General features: G+C 36.9%; 1 protein-coding gene across 2 annotated transcripts in view; it reads right to left on the bottom strand.

Annotated features, from left to right (window-relative positions):
* Positions 1-16,254, bottom strand: part of LOC145989046 (ornithine decarboxylase-like) — a 53,565-nt gene that overhangs the window by 10,676 nt on the left and 26,635 nt on the right. Inside the window, exons 2-4 of one of the 2 annotated variants that reach the window (XM_083124344.1) lie at positions 13,706-13,823; positions 11,577-11,673; positions 1,765-1,841 (exon numbers count right to left, since the gene is read on the bottom strand). In XM_083124344.1, coding sequence (XP_082980470.1) covers positions 1,765-1,841; positions 11,577-11,673; positions 13,706-13,795 — 264 coding nt within the window. In that variant the 5' untranslated portion in view covers positions 13,796-13,823. Of the gene's footprint in view, positions 1-1,764; positions 1,842-11,576; positions 11,674-13,705; positions 13,824-16,254 lie in introns of those variants that run through there. The other variant, XM_083124350.1, reaches the window with a different exon arrangement.

Raw genomic sequence — 16,254 nt, 5'->3', positions numbered from 1 at the left:
TTATTTTTAATTTTAACTTAAATGTGGTGATTTGCACAATTATAATTATTTTCTTACTTTATTCTATTGAGTTGAGGAATAATTCATGAGCGTTTTTTTGAAATGTAAAAATGCATGCAGAAATAAAATGCATTGCGAAAATGTTTTATGTTAGTTGAAAGAGAATTGTTTGCTCTACAAGATAGTGTGTTCCGATTTTTTAATGTTATTGATCATCAAAATGAAATGTCGAGTGGACAAAATGGAGCATTTTCGACAACATTTGCTTTTTGCATTTAATCGAGTTGTTAAGACCGCTGAAGCTGCTTGTGAGATTTGTGTTGTGTATAGAGAAGGAGCAATGCCTCAAAGTACTGCCCACCGTTGGTTTTTGCGCTTCAAAAATGGGAATTTTGACCTTAAGGATGGATCACACACCGGTCGACCAATTGAGTTCGATGAAGATGTTTTGAATCACCTTCTGCACAAAAATCCACGTCAAACTACCAGAGAATTGGCGGAGCAGATAACTTGTGATTAAGAAACTGTGGTGAACCACCTTCACTCAATGGGCAAGGTTGAGAAACACACTTTGAGCGAAAACAACAAGAATAAACACTCCACAATCGCCAACAGTTTGCTCGCTCGACATTGCAACACATGGTCACAACAGCGTTTTCTTTACCACATTGTTACTGGCGATGAAAAATGGTGCGTTTATATCAATATGGAGCAGCGAAAAGACTTTCATCTCTTTCGATCGCTTTGCTTTGCATGGTGTATCATTCAATAATGACGTGGAATTTAGCGCTTGGTTCTTTGCGTCAAGACCAGGAGGTTTTTATCGCCGAGGCATCGAAAACTTATTAACCGATGGGAGGAAGTCGTAAACAACAATGGAGAATATATTATTGATTAATTTGTTGTAGTTTTTTGCCTCAAATAAATTTAAAACAACAAAACGCTCGTGAATAATCCTCAACCCAATATCTTTTGCACCCTCATATTTTAACATCCAGAAACTTCTTCTATGATGTGAATGCACCCTGAATGCAGTTATTTGGTTCTGTAGATCTATTTTTGTTATTTTACTCTGCTTTCTACCTCTTGGGTTAATCACAATGATGAGGATGAAGTATGAACTGATGAAATTGTGAATGGACAAACATGATGACACATCCATCCATGACTGACCAAGGTTTTAACATAGGACATCTGGTTTTGTAGATCATTACACTAACCAGTGATCTGGTTCAAATCCCAGGTAAGGCATGGATGTTCCCTTGATCTCGTTTTATTCTATTTTTCATTACTTTATCATTCATGTCTTAAGTATTAGCCTAGAGAGGTAGAAAAACAAAATAGAATTACAAAAATACAGAGAATATGTGCTAAACAAATCATAATGAAATATTTGTATAAAAAATAATAGTTATGTATAGCTGCATAGTGTACATCTCGTAATGTATGTCAGTATTTTTTTTGTTTAATGCACTGTGAGTCCCATAACATCTATTATGTGCAATGTGGAAATTAAATATTACTACTACCTTTGGTAGTAACCAAAAATAGAAGTGCTCTTGCCATTGCAATTTTCTATTTTCTCTGAATTTGAAATTGCTATCCTATGAATAAATCGTATGCAGCAAACTGTCTTGTATTACTACTAGACATAAGATTGAGCTCTCCAGCACAGGAAGCAATATGCTGTTACAAAAAGGAGTTCAATGACATATGAAATACGTACATGTAATATCCTCAAATAAGAACAAGAAAACTACCTACTTTCGATGCACAGTCAAATCCAGTTCCAAGGGCTGCTAATACTTTAAGAACAGTGGGATGATCATTGCATTTCACAGCTGCAAAATATATACATTAAAAGACATTTTAAGGGCTTGGGTGTAAAACATGGTGACATTTTGGTAATTTTTGAGTTACAAAGTTAAATGTGCCATCCTTCAATTTGCGAGTGAAATTGCAATGTCATACAATTTGCATTGGACTCAGTGAAGCCTTGTGAAATTGGTAAACACAACACGAGAAATTCCTACCTTGGTTTCACATCACTACCAATTCGATATTTGTAAACTCTTGTACTGCATGGGGAAACATGAAATGAAAGGTAAGGGAAAGTTCCCTGTGCATATAGCACAGTGTCAAGAAGGCACATCTTGTGGATGGGGGGGGGGGGTAGGGTCCCACACATTCTCGAACTTGACCATTTTGGAGGTGATCTGATCAGCACCATGCTTTGGCCACCTTTACTTCAAAAGGATTAACCCCAGGTACCCATTGATTTGAGGCTGGGTGAGCCCCAGAGCCACTTTATGTGGGGACAAGGTAGGAAAAATTCTGACCTGAGATCACCCACCCTGGAAATCAGAACCAGGTCTTCCGCGTGCCAGTCAGATGCCCTACCAACTAGACCACTGCGGCTGTATCAATTTAGTTTCAGTAATGTGTAAGAACATACTAGTACAGTGGAACCACACGCCAAAGAACTTGCACACACCCGCGATTCCTGTGCATTGTACTACCACATTGAAGGGAGGAGCTAGAGTGGAGCATGCTTCCTTATGACCCAAGTTGAACTGATGGGGAGGGGGGAGGTGCGCAGAGACTTTTGACTGAATGTTCTTTCCTTGTGGTCGCTCTATAGCTATGAAATCACTTCTGCAATGATTCTCATACGTGTTTGGGGGAGATTGACATCCCTGATTGTCCAGTGGGTAAAAAGTCATTTTTCAACTTTCTTATCATACTTAGCATTGCTGAGTAGTTCAGTCATTCTACAGCAGGCAGAAAAGTTAAGAATGTGTCAACTAAGGTAGGAGGTATTGTGCATTGTTTGAAGCTTTGAATGGCAAGAGGAGAAGTAAGTGATGGGAATGAACTAATGCTTGGAGCAGGAGAGAAAGGTTAAGAGTTGGTGGTTTATGAGAGAGAGGATCAGTTGTTGTTTTGGAGAGCTAGAGAAGAGAGTTGAGTTTGGATCTGGGAAGAAATTGTTGATCTTAGGATGAAGTTGGGTGTGAGTCTGTTGGTCAAAGTTCAGGAGATCACTCAGTAATTGGACTCTTAACGATTTAAGGACCAGGGAGATGTCATTCGGGGTAAACTTATTGAAAATATGTTAAAAGACTTTTCTGTGTGTACGAGGCTAAGAAACACCTATTTGATGACATCTACTGGACAAGACAGGTAATCCCTTTTCATTAATCATGAACGTGTTGTTTCAATCGTAAAGGTATTAAAATCAAATTGTGTGTGCCACCTTTCATTTCAGTGTTTGTTTAGATTATGTTAGTTGTACATCCTTTGCATGCTATGAAAGTCTAAGCTACTGGTTGGGAAGTAATGCATCCCAAGGTTCAATCCCGGTACCATTAAAGTACACCGTGAGTTGGTGCTATTCGTGGTGACAAAGCACGCTTAAGAGTGTTATTTTATGTGGTGGAGGTGCCGAGAATCAATCCCGTACCTCTCGCAGCCCAGTCATTTTTTAACTTTATTGAGTTTTCAAGTACACTTTTCCGTGGTAAGATTATTAATAAGAGAAGATTGGTGAGCAATTACTTCTGAGAGTGAGTACTGTTCAAGATATAGTTTATGAGCCACTGCCTGACTAATTACTGGTAAAACTTGTATGTTAAAATATTGTCCCCCAGCAAACCATGAAAATATCACTAACCAAAATGAGTGCAAGGTGGTTGCAGTGTTTGTAACCAACAAAATAGTTCAGCTGACATCGTGAAGTCTGAAAATAGATCTTAGTTCCTTTATCTGAATCACAATTCTTCTGTAAGCTTGCAATAAACAAGTAAATATTTAATTTAACTAATATCTGGGGCTGCAGTGGTCCAGTTGATAGGACAGCTGAATCCCACTTGGGTAACTTAGTCTTGATTCCTAAGGTGAGTGATATATGGTTGGAATTTTCCTACCTTGTTGTCTGCATAATGTGATTATAAGATTTACCCAGCCTCTAATGAACTAATATCTGGGGGCAATCTAAGGGGCAAAGACAGCCAGAGCACTGTGCTGATCAAATCGTCTCCAAAAACAGTTGCCGAGATTATACTGATTATACAAACTATTACTGCATGCCTGACAATATCAACATTTCTAAAATCCACATGACTCTCCTATGTACTATTCCTAGTATTTTTAGGAGGGATATTGGTTCTAATTATTTATACAACAAGACTTACACCAAACGAAATATTCGAGAATGTATGGCACACTACCTCAACATTTCCCTGTGTGTCTTCATAAAATGGTGTAATCAAGGGGTCCCAGGTTCAATACCCAGTGGAGGCACATAGTGGTTCAGATCCCAGTTTAGGGTAGATCCAGACCTGATTAGCCTTTCTGTGCAGAAAGTGGACTTAACAAAAACAAACTCAAACTCATTCATAGAATGGTACAATGAGCATGGTTAACTGTACTTTTCCCTAATTAACATCTGGCATGACTTATATAAGTGCCTGCATTTCTCCACCCTAAGCAGGCCCCCGTGGTGGAGTGGTTAGCACATTGAGCTGTGATGCCAGACATCCCAGGTCCAGTCATTAATTTCATCACTCATTCTCATCTTTGCAAATTAGCCAAAAATGGCACAAAACGCGAAGTAAAATTAAGCAAATCAAATCAAATCAAATCAAATTCTCCACCCTAAGGCTGGCACTGATTACAGCTATGCAGAACAGTCAAATTGCTCATGATTCTCTCAAGATCCATTATGGTAGATTTGCAGAAGGCCATTACAAAAAATGCTATCCACTTTGGGAAGGTACCTCACCTCCACGAAAAGAGAAAGAATGGTGGTGAATATACAGTTTAACACAAGGAGTACCATGATTTCATAGCTACCTATTAGGATTAGGATGAACCTGTCATTTTGACGGGTATAGTTTTTCCCATGCCATATTTCTTACTGCTTTTATTCTGAAAGTGAAACAACTCCTGTGTTTCTCTATTTCTTTTACTTTCACATCATTATAAATATTCATTACAAATTCTGCCTCCTGTAGTGGCTAATAGAGGGGCACATATTATTCATATTCAGTTAAATCATGGAAGACATGGAGATAACATTGTCAAAATTATAATTAAATGTATACATAAATATATAAATCACCTGTCAACATCATGGTATGTATGTGTATTTCATGTATTTTTTCATTTATTTATTTATGAGTATTTTATTTATTTAATTACGGTGTATTTTTATTTATTTTTGAGTTTTTGTGTTTTGTAGAAAAATTTTCCTTTCTGTTTAGGTTACGTATGCTTTTGTCATTGGTGGGAACTTTTGAAAAATATAATTACATTATTCTATCAGAAAAATTAGAAATACACGAACACTCACTTGGAAAGGTGGAAATTCCGGCTCCCATAACATAGTGGTTAGCACATCGTGCTATGATGCCAGGGATCCCAGGTTCAAATCCTGGTCTGGGCATGAATGTTTGTAAGTGTCCATTCATCAATTTTATCTTATCATCACTCATCCCGCATCTTCACAATTAGCCAAAAGTGGCACAAAAGCGAAGTAAAATAAACAAAATCAATCAATTAAGGAAGAAACATCAATCTGCCGACACTCACATGAATTGTCATCATCTTAAACATCTTCATCTGAAGAATAATGGTAGACAAGTTCGTAAGTCGTATGTAATGAACATCTATTCCGGCATTGTCATTATCGACTCTGCATTCATCATATTCATAAATGTTAAATATTGTCCTCTCCCTCTGATTCAACATCTGATAAATCACTGAGATAATGAGGTAGCTACATCACAATCCAGTAAGCCACATTAGGGCGACATATTGGACACTGAACTGAGCCAAATAGAGTAAGCGAATAGAGGCTGCAAATATTTTACTCTAGATAATTTGTTGACCTATCTGAACTAACATTCAACTTGATAATACATCTGTTGACAAACAACAATGAGCAAAGATGAACCTAGGTTCACTCACACTTAGAATACACTATTGCTAACAGATGTATCTACCTAAGAACTGTAGCCATCAAAATTATGTGTGATCGTACTTATAGTAGTAATCCATTGTAGTAGCCTTCACATGTGAGATAAAAGTTTAACTTTTTACACAAGTATAGAGCATTAATATTCGTTAAAAGTCACACAACATGGAAGCTGTGGAGTAAAATTAACATTGTCAAAATTACAATAAATTAGGGTCACCTGTCAAAATGACTGGTCCCTTTCTTCTAGTGTTAAATTAGTCACATCTAATTGATTCTGAAATATTTAAACCTGTACATTATACTAATTACTTACTGTTACATTTTGTGGTGTTTGCTTATAGCGATTATTATTTTAAAAGCTCCACCACATTCTCCTCATTGCATTCACGAGGAGTTTTGCATCGGAGTGTACCAGACGCTCGGGTCTCGTCGTCGGGCAAGTAGAACTGGCAACGCTGCTTCCCCTAGCGGGAGATCAGTGTAACTCAACGGAGAAGGCCACGCCTGCGGGCGAGGTTTTCTTTGGAGAGAAAAACAATGACAGTTGTGGCATACTCTCGAAAGGAGCTCTCTTCTCCTTGCTCGCACACAGGCGAAGGTGGTTGGACGTGGGTCTACATGTGGATTTGACCGTTCCTTTTGACTGCTGGTTTTCGACATGGAGTATTAAGTGTATTTGTATTTGGTCTAGGAATTAATTTGTGCGCCTGGACAAGAGATGGCGTAACGAGCGTATCGTCCCACAGTTCCGTGTATCCACACATGAGTTGAAAACTCCTGTCAGCGCGCATCGTTCGTAGTATAGGGGAGTTGATTGACGCGTCAACAACAGCATTTTGTAGTCAACTGAACATAGCGCAGTTCGTGCCAGATAAGGTGTTTTTGTGGGGTGTTCTGCTTCATTACTTTAACATGCAGAAAAGTGCTACCGAAAGTCATCGTATTTTGGTGGAAGTGTATGTGACCATGCGCTAGCTGAGCGAACGTGTCAGAAGTGGTTTGCACGGTTTAGAAGTGTTGATTTCGGCCTGGAAGACCAAGAGCGACCTGGACAGCCAAAAAAATTTGAAGACGAAGAATTGAGAGTATTGCTCGATCAGGATTCGTGTCAAACGCAGGAAGAACTTGCAGAAGCATTAGGCGTTGATCAAACAACAGTTTCCAAACACCTCAAAGCCATGGGAATGATTCAAAAGATGTCACATTGGGTTCCACATGAATTGAAAGACAGAGACGTTGAAAGACGAAAAACCATTTGCAAATTGCTGCTTCAAAGACGGAAAAGAAAGGGGTTTTTGCATCGCATTGTTACTGGCGATGAGAAGTGGATCCATTACGAGAACCCAAAATGAAGAAAGTCCTGGGTGAAGCCAGGTGAACCGGGTCTATCACAACCAAAACGAGATATTCACTGTGCAAAGGTTATGCTGTGCATATGGTGGGATATGAAAGGTGTGGTGTACTATGAGCTGCTGCAACCGGGTGAAACTATTAATGGAGAACGTTATCGACGACAATTAATGTGTTTGAAGCAAGCTCTGGCCAGGAAACGACCAGAATGGGAGAGCGATAAACTTATTTTTCAACATGATAACGCTCGCCCACATGTCACAAAACCTATTTAGAAAATGTCGGATGGGAAGTTTTACCCCACCCGCCATATTCACCAGACGTTGCTCCTTCGGACTACTACTTGTTCGATTGCATGAATAACGATTTGATTGGACAGTGGTTCACTTCTTCAGAAGATATCGAAAAATGGGTCTCTGACTGGATCGCTTCAAAGGATGAGGACTTCTTTCGCTACGGAATCTGTAACTTGCCTGACAGATGGGCGAAAGTGGTGGCTCGCGATGGACAATATTTTTCTTAAGGTATTTATGTATTTTGTGTTTGAACTACAGCTTCAATGTGTGCGTAACAACCGCACGAATTAATTCCTAGACCAAATAAAATTCATTTTTTGTTTGAAGTTAATGACCGGTCCGTTTTAGTTTATTATGATTTTATTTAACAGCTTAAATCATTCATTTTCGTGCTTCAAGATTTAATTTTTATATTCCATGCAACCACAGTAAATTTCAGTAGCTGATTTCTAGAATATCTCGGACAAAGGGACCTACGCTATTCCGATCACCTAAACCCATGCAAAATGCCAGAAACTTAATTAAATGTGTGCTTATCTTCGTACTGTTTTTGTAAAGGTATGTAGGGTAAATGAATTATTTATTGTGCATGTGTGTTTTTACTATTCTACGTACTGTGATATTGGTGAAGCCTTATTTTGTCAGTTGTTTACGAATTGTACGGGGGTAAGAATTGTTATAATAAATTTGCCACAAAATTGAAGTTCCGACGTTTTTTTTTTAAATGTTCATATTTGTTGACCAATCATTTCATCTATCTGTTGTTTTGGGGGACAAGCGTAACTGAAGTAATAAATGAGGAAAAGGAGCTATGTTACGTTCTTGAATAAGATAAAATTGTAGTTATAAAGCTTCTTGGTTCTGCAGGTTGAATCGGATCCGTTGTCGTGGGTAGACAACCACTATTACGGAAACCGATGGGTAATCGTGATGGTAGAGGAAAGGGGAACGAAACGGTATGATTGGGATCGGGTGATCGGGATCCACGATATTTTGTTAGTCAGCATAAAAGGGGGCCAATACTAGATATCTCTGTGGCTGGCTATATCTGAATATTATATTTCGGACAGATGATTAGTTTGTCACAGAGGTAATATATGGTGATTTGGAGTAAAAAGGGGAAAAGTTTGCAGGTTTGCGTATTTTCCCACAGACCTAGCTTTAAGACATTTAACTTGTTCTTTACTCTAAATTTGGCCAATGCTGATGTGAGGTGGTCGTGGGCTTGGTGGTTTAACAAAACATATTTTGTAATTTTTTTTTTTTTTTGTTGTTTTTTGGCTTCCAAAATTTTACCACCTTATTTGAATGCCACGACCACGTCACAATTTCACAATACATAGATATTAGTTATTAGATACTTGATATATGTATTAATAACTATTCAGCTAGATTTCCATATTGGAGAGGTGAACTCTCCAAATTTCTGAAAAACTAAATATGCTGACCAAGGCAGTAATTTATTTTATTAAAAACATAAACTAAACGTAACGTTTCAACCTTCTAGCAAGGTCTTCATCAGACTCTGTATCAAGTACAAAAGTAACAAGATACACAAAAAGGGCATTATATATGCACAAACATTACTCCCTCCAGACTATTAGAAAGTTGTTAGGAACTTTCTAGCAGGTGGCTTTCACTTTCCAACTGTACTTTCACCTAAAAGGCTAAACATAATTACTTTCATATATATATAGGAAAAGTAGATAATTTGAGTCAAAAAGAAAGGGAAGGGATGAAGAAAATCAAGACAAGAAATGATGTGGTGATAGAGCAGTCAGATAAAGGAGGAGCAATTGTGGTGATGGAAAGAGAATGGTACGAGAGGAAGTTTGAAGACCTAAAAGAAAACGGATATGAGGAGATTTGTGGAACAGGAGAAGAACAAACTATAAAAGAAAGGGTCATAAAAGACTGTAGGAGGAGAGGATTCAAGAAATGCATAAAGGAGACAGGAAGACTACCTAGTTTGAAAGGCTTTCCAAAGATACACAAAGAGGAGATAAAGTTAAGACCAGTAATGAACTGCAGAAACAATATTTTGGAACCCTTGGAAAATAAATTAAAGAAAGTTATTGAAGTGTTAGTAACACAGCAAGAAAGCAGAGCAGTTAAGAACAGTGAACAAGTAGTAGACCTCATAAAATAACTTAAGTTAAATGAGATGAAGACGACAATGTTTAGCTTAGACGTGAAAAGTATGTTCCCGAGCATCAAGAGGGGACACGTTTTGGACATTATTAAAAAGAGAATGGGATAGTGAAAGGGTAGTGAAGGCGCTGGAAACCATTTGGAATAACGGTTACAGTATAATGGGAGATAAAATAATGTTAATGAGTGAAGAACTAAATATAGGTTCTAGCCTTAGCCCAGCATTGGCTGAATTGGTTATGAATGAATGGGAAAAGAAAGTGATAGAAAAAGGAGGTGACAAAATAATTCTGTTTTGCAGATATGTGGACGATTGTTTTGGCATATGGAAGGGAACGAAGAGGCAGCTCGACATTTTTGCCAAAGAAATACAAGATGAAGAAAGAGGGATATTATTGGAACTTGAAATAGAAGAAAAAGACAAATTAAGCTACCTAGATATATTGATGCAAAGGAAGAGAGGACAAGAAATTGAAACCGCTTGGCATCAGAAGAAGTGTGCAGCAGGGGTATTCTGCCACAAAAGAAGTGATGTAAGTGAGGTGACAAAAATAAATTTTATAAAGAATATGGAGGACAGAATCAAGAAAATATGCATGAAAGAATGTGAAAAAGAAGGCAAAATAAATAGCCTATGGAAACAGCTTTAAAAGAATGGCTATGAGAAGCAGGCTAGACTGGACATAAACAGAAGAAGGAAGAAAAGAGGAAGGGGAGAATTGGAAGAGAAAGAAAAAGACAAAAGGTTTGGAATAAGGAGTATGGGGAAGGCCACAGAAAAGATATGCAAAGTGCTTAGGAAAGCGGGAATTAAAACTTACAGGAAGGGAGGGAGAAGCATCTTAAGAATAGCGAAGAATGCAAGCAAGAAAAAAGGAGAACAGAGAAGAGGAAGAGGAAGGGATTATCTGCGAAGTGAAATGTAAAGAATGTCAGAGTGTGTACATAGGAGAAACGAAAAAAAGGCTGAAAGACAGGTTGAAACAACATAGGGATGATGTACGACTTAAAAGAGAGAGAAATGCAATATTTAAACACACGAGAGAAACAGGACATGACATAGAGTGGGATGAGGCTAAGCAGATAGGAAGGGAGAAGAGAATGCTAGTGAGAAAATGGAAGGAAGCCAAGGAAATAGAGAAGAAAGGTGAAGAAGACATAATGAACTGGAATGGGGGACTGAAGTTAAACAAAGAATGGAAGAAGGTGTTAGAAAGAGTGGAAAGGACAAGAGAGAAAGAGGAGAGGAGAAGGGAGAAAAATGAAGGAAAAAGAGCGTGAGATATTCTATATGAATATCTCTTCACATTCTATATGAAAGTAATTATGTTTAGCCTCTTAGGTGAATGTACAGTTGGAAAGTGAAAGCCACCTGCTAGAAAGTTCCTAACAACTTTCTAATAGTCTGGAGGGAGTAATGTTTGTGTATATATAATGCCCTTTTTGTGTATCTTGTTACTTTTGTACTTGATACAGAGTCTGATGAAGACCTTGCTAGAAGGTTGAAACGTTACGTTTAGTTTATGTTTTTAATAAAATAAATTACTGCCTTGGTCAGCATATTTAGTTTTTCATAATCATGGAAACAAGGCTTAATGGTGTTCCAAATTTCTTTTCCATAACAGTTTATAACAAGCAGGCAGGGTGATTGATACTTGTAAGAAGGATGAAGGGGAATTCTCACAGGATACTGCACTCCCTTTTTGGATTGCAAATTTACAGCCATTCGAGTTTCTTTTACATTGTAGTTTATTTTAAATAATAATAAGGAATTGAACTGAAGAAACAATAAAAAATACCATAGTAAGGGTAAACCCGTGGTAACCTTCTTTTCCATTCTTCATATTTCCATACTATGTCATCAATGTTGCAAACGTAGAATGCTTCTTCCTGGTCCTGAAAAAAGAAAGAACTATGTATACATATTGATATACAGATCCAGACATGCCCTGATGCACAGAACTGATGTATTAACAGTACAACTGAGATTCAATGGTGCAAGAATGGGGAAGGGGGTTACCCCCTCTCCTAATTACTTATTATTTGAAATATGCCGCTTGTTCCCTCAAATAATTTGACATGCTGACTTTCAAGGAATCTCATTTTTACTAGCTAGACATAAAAAAGTCGTTTGGTATGCATTATCTACCTATCCAGAAGAACCAAAACCACCTTGAATCTATATAATACTACATTGTAGTACTTATTCACTTATCTGTTGTCTTGGAAAATTTTGTAACAGTAAAAAGTGTGTATTGCCAGTACAACCTTATGCACATTTTATATGCTTGTTCCAAAAATGAATGACCCATGATTTTGCACACATGTACACATACATACATACATTATTATGTATATATGGAGATTAAAGTTTGTACCTCTACTCCCAAATCAAAAAAAAATCATGCACCACTGAAGGGACTATGCTATTGCTATTACTACTCACTTATAGCTATAGTATAATCAGGACCGTAGCCAGCATTTTATTTTGGGCGCTCATCCCTTATCAGCAGAGGGGTCGCCAGAAATATTTTTAGGGGGTGGGGGCAGACCATCGATAAAACTTGATTAGTAGAAATAATAATGACAATAATAATTATTATCACGGTTATAAATAAACCAATATTAATCCAAATTAATTTTTGTTATTATTGTTATAATTATAAAAATGGAAGGACTTTGCTACTCGATCCACCGTATGAGTGACATTATTTTTCTCACATTTTGTACAGTTAGTGCACTGAAATTTATAGTTATTGTATTTTGTTATTAACTTTTACACATTCCGTTCAAAGAAAGTCTAAAAATTAGGGCAAATTTTACTCATAAAAGTTTATGTTTTGTGACCTCTCACAAAGAAAATTATAAATTTTGGGAGCTGTGGATCCATTCATTCATTCTTGGATTAAATTGTAGAATATAAAAATATAAGTTGGTTGCTCCATTATACACTAAACGTTTTTCAAACTAATGTTTAATCTTGCTAAGGAAGTAAAATTAATTACTATTTACAAGGCACGTCCAGAAAGTAAGTTCCGTTTGGTAATAAAATTAAATTGTGTACAGATACAGAAAAGTTATTTATTGCACAAAATTCTACAACTCTTAAACTACTTTTCCACATAACTGCCGAAATTTTGCAGGCATTTGTCATAGCGTGGCACAAGTTTTTGTATACCTTCTTCATAGAAATTTGCCGCCTGTGTCTTCAACCAGTTGGAAACAGTTTCTTTCAGCTCGTCATCATTGTTGAAGTGTTGACCGCCAAGGAAAGACTTGAGATGTAAGAACAGATGAAAGTCGCTACATCTCAAGTCTTTCCTTGGCGGTCAACACTTCAACAATGACGACGAGCTGAAAGAAACTGTTTCCAACTGGTTGAAGACACAGGCGGCAAATTTCTATGAAGAAGGTATACAAAAACTTGTGCCACGCTATGACAAATGCCTGCAAAATTTCGGCAGTTATGTGGAAAAGTAGTTTAAGAGTTGTAGAATTTTGTGCAATAAATAACTTTTCTGTATCTGTACACAATTTAATTTTATTACTAAACGGAACTTACTTTCTGGACGTGCCTTGTATATTAGATATTTGTAGAATTTTGGGGGAAGGGACTTCAGCCCTTTTAGCCCTCTCCCTGGCTATGTGCCTGAGTATAATTATACAATTGTGTTCAAGTTGTTTTCATTTCTACATGTGAGTACTTCTGGAGTTATTAAATTACAAGGTTCACTTTCTTTTTGGTTTAAAATTAATAAAGTCAACTCCAAATGAATCTGTAAGTTTGGTATTTTCATAGTCAATGTGAAAAGTACATTTATATTTTGTTAAGAATAGAAGATGGAATAGTAGTCTCATACAGATAATTTCAGAAAGTGTACTATGTAATACAAGTGAATATATTAGAAAATAAAAATATATTACTTACACACATCTCAGTAATGTTAGTTATTGTCTTCCATACATCTGGTTCAATGCCATTGATGTGAATCTTCTCACCAAAGATGGAGGTATCCATCTGACTGTTGCACGCGTATAATAGTACACTGAAAAGAAATTATACACTAACAGTGACGGACGGTAAGCAAAATTCTGTTCTGACATTTATGTCAACCAGCCCCACATTAGAATATCAGGGGGTGTCTACCATTCAAGCCAAGAAATCAACAGGTAGGTCCAGAAAGTAAAGAAAAAGTCAAGAAATTATGCTTGTGGTCAAGAATTTTTTGCTATTTTTCACAGTATTGTTAATTTATGTAGTTATGTACCTGTACTGGAATTTGATAAAATTGAATATTTGGAAATCTAAAATTGTATTGAGTTGTGGTTAAGATTTGTTCACTTTGTTTTTTAAGAATTACATTCGTGTATGCATTAAATTTTGTAAAAATATTAAATAAAGTAATGTGGTAATTCCTCATCCAGGATGAAGTCTGAAGCATTAATTTTTACATGCATATTTCTTGTTTCACTTCCTTCCACTAAAAGCTTCCACTCCCCATTCTGTCTACCTTCATTTGGATCAGAGAGACTGACAGCGAAATATCGGTGTCTTTTACAAACGTTCCTTCAGTGTGTTTTTAACGGTTTTTAATTTTATGTCGTCTGGCAACCAAATCTTACACAACAACATCATAAGATTTTGCTATCATCCTGAATGTGGAAATGCAAGAAACTAATGCAGTTGTTCAACAACAACCAGGAAGGAAGATTTGTGCATTCTGCCCCTCAAGCAAGAGGAGGATGACCAGATTTTTCTGCTGTCGTTGCTCCAAAGTCATGTGTGTTGAACACCAGTCAAAGTGTTGTTTTCAGTGCATACAGTACTTATAAAAATGTAATTTTGCATTCCTGACATGCTATTTATATATTTTGGAAGTAAATACTAACTTTTGTAGTAAGTAAAATATTTTTTGCAAAATTTAGGCTGTGTTTAATTCTGAAGAAATCAGCAGTCTAGCAGACAAATGGTTAGCTTTAACGTTTGGCACAGGACACGTTAGCTTTTTAGGGTAGGGGTTTTTCATTGAATAAAAATATTTTTCTTAATTTCCAACTGTACCTAAGTAGGAGGTGATTAAATAAATGTTAAGAAAAGGAAGGGAAAAAGGTTAAAAAAAAAGTCATGAAAGAGTCAAGAATTTTGGATTTGTTATTTTGGTAGACACCCTGAATATGGAAAGACTGGGGAAAAACCTACATTTACACTTTTGTTCTAAATTTGTTTTGACAAACAGCTGATTGCTCTCTCTCTCAGAGCTTGTATGTAATGCTATTTCAGTTAAAGAAAATATGTGTGATTTCACTTTAGCAGCATCCTGCTCCTCTGCCTCCCCCATTCATTTTTTTCTTGTGCCGTCACTGCTCTGACTTCCCCATCTAGAATTCTAGACTGGACAACAGCAGGGGGAGGGGGCGATTTCTCTGTGTAGGAAGTGAGGAACTTCCTACAATTCATTTATACTTGCTTCCAGTTCTCTACTTTTTTAGGAGTTTAATAATAATAATTATAAAATTATGAGCCCAATGTATGTACAATTGACTAGGTTAGCTACTGTCAAGAGTTGACTGGTGTCGCTCGTTCCAGCTGCAGCGCCAAAGACAATGGGCACACATGCTTTGCTGCCCCGCCTGAGGAACCTTGGTGGTATCACTACAAACAGATGGGTGAGGAGTGGAAAAGGGGCAGGAGGAAAGTTGTGGTTTTAAAGCATCCAGCGAGGAACCTTCGAGGGGTTCCTACAATCAGTGGTGACAACCCCATCAAAATGGTGCTAAATCTTGCACAGTTTAATCTTCGTTGGCACCTAACATCCTGCTTTTGGTATAATGGTAAAATCTAGCATAATCTGCAAACGTGAGTCCCTGGGAGATGGAAATTGAATTCAAAGGAATATGTTTTCAGGAAATATAAATAAAATTACGTCCAAATCTTATTTATACTTCCCTTGTTTAAAAAAAATCGAGTATGCATACACAGCGACAAGCTTTTTTTACAACCATGCCACTATCCATCCTCTATCTTTTCTTTATACTGTCGATTTTGTTCGTGAGAAGATTTTATGGCAGAAAATCGATAGAAGGTTGGGGGTGAACACACAGTTTTCTCAAACCATTTGAAGTTCTATGCTGAACTAATTTCTTTTGTTGAGCCATTCTACACAATTTTGTGGGAGAATTAACAATATCACATAACTGTAGTGAATAATAAGTAACGCAAGTTCAAAACTCGAATAGTATATGCATAATTGAACTTAAAACTGCAGTTATCTGAAAAAATAACACTGGGGAACAGTGAAATTGCAGCACAGTGTTTGAGAGCTAATTTAGGGTGATTTCATGCTGCTGAATAATGATATAATAACAGTTGGGCTGAAAAGTTCGTAGGCTAACATAGTAAAAAATATTTTTTTTGACAAAATTCGATTTTATTATTCAATATAGTTGCCTTCGAGGGCGATACAACGATTATAGCGG

This window comes from Lepisma saccharinum, chromosome 1 (assembly GCF_977018435.1).
Source record: "Lepisma saccharinum chromosome 1, izLepSacc3.1, whole genome shotgun sequence".
Lineage (NCBI taxonomy): Eukaryota > Metazoa > Arthropoda > Insecta > Zygentoma > Lepismatidae > Lepisma > Lepisma saccharinum.
This window is presented reverse-complemented; position numbering and strand designations above follow the sequence as displayed.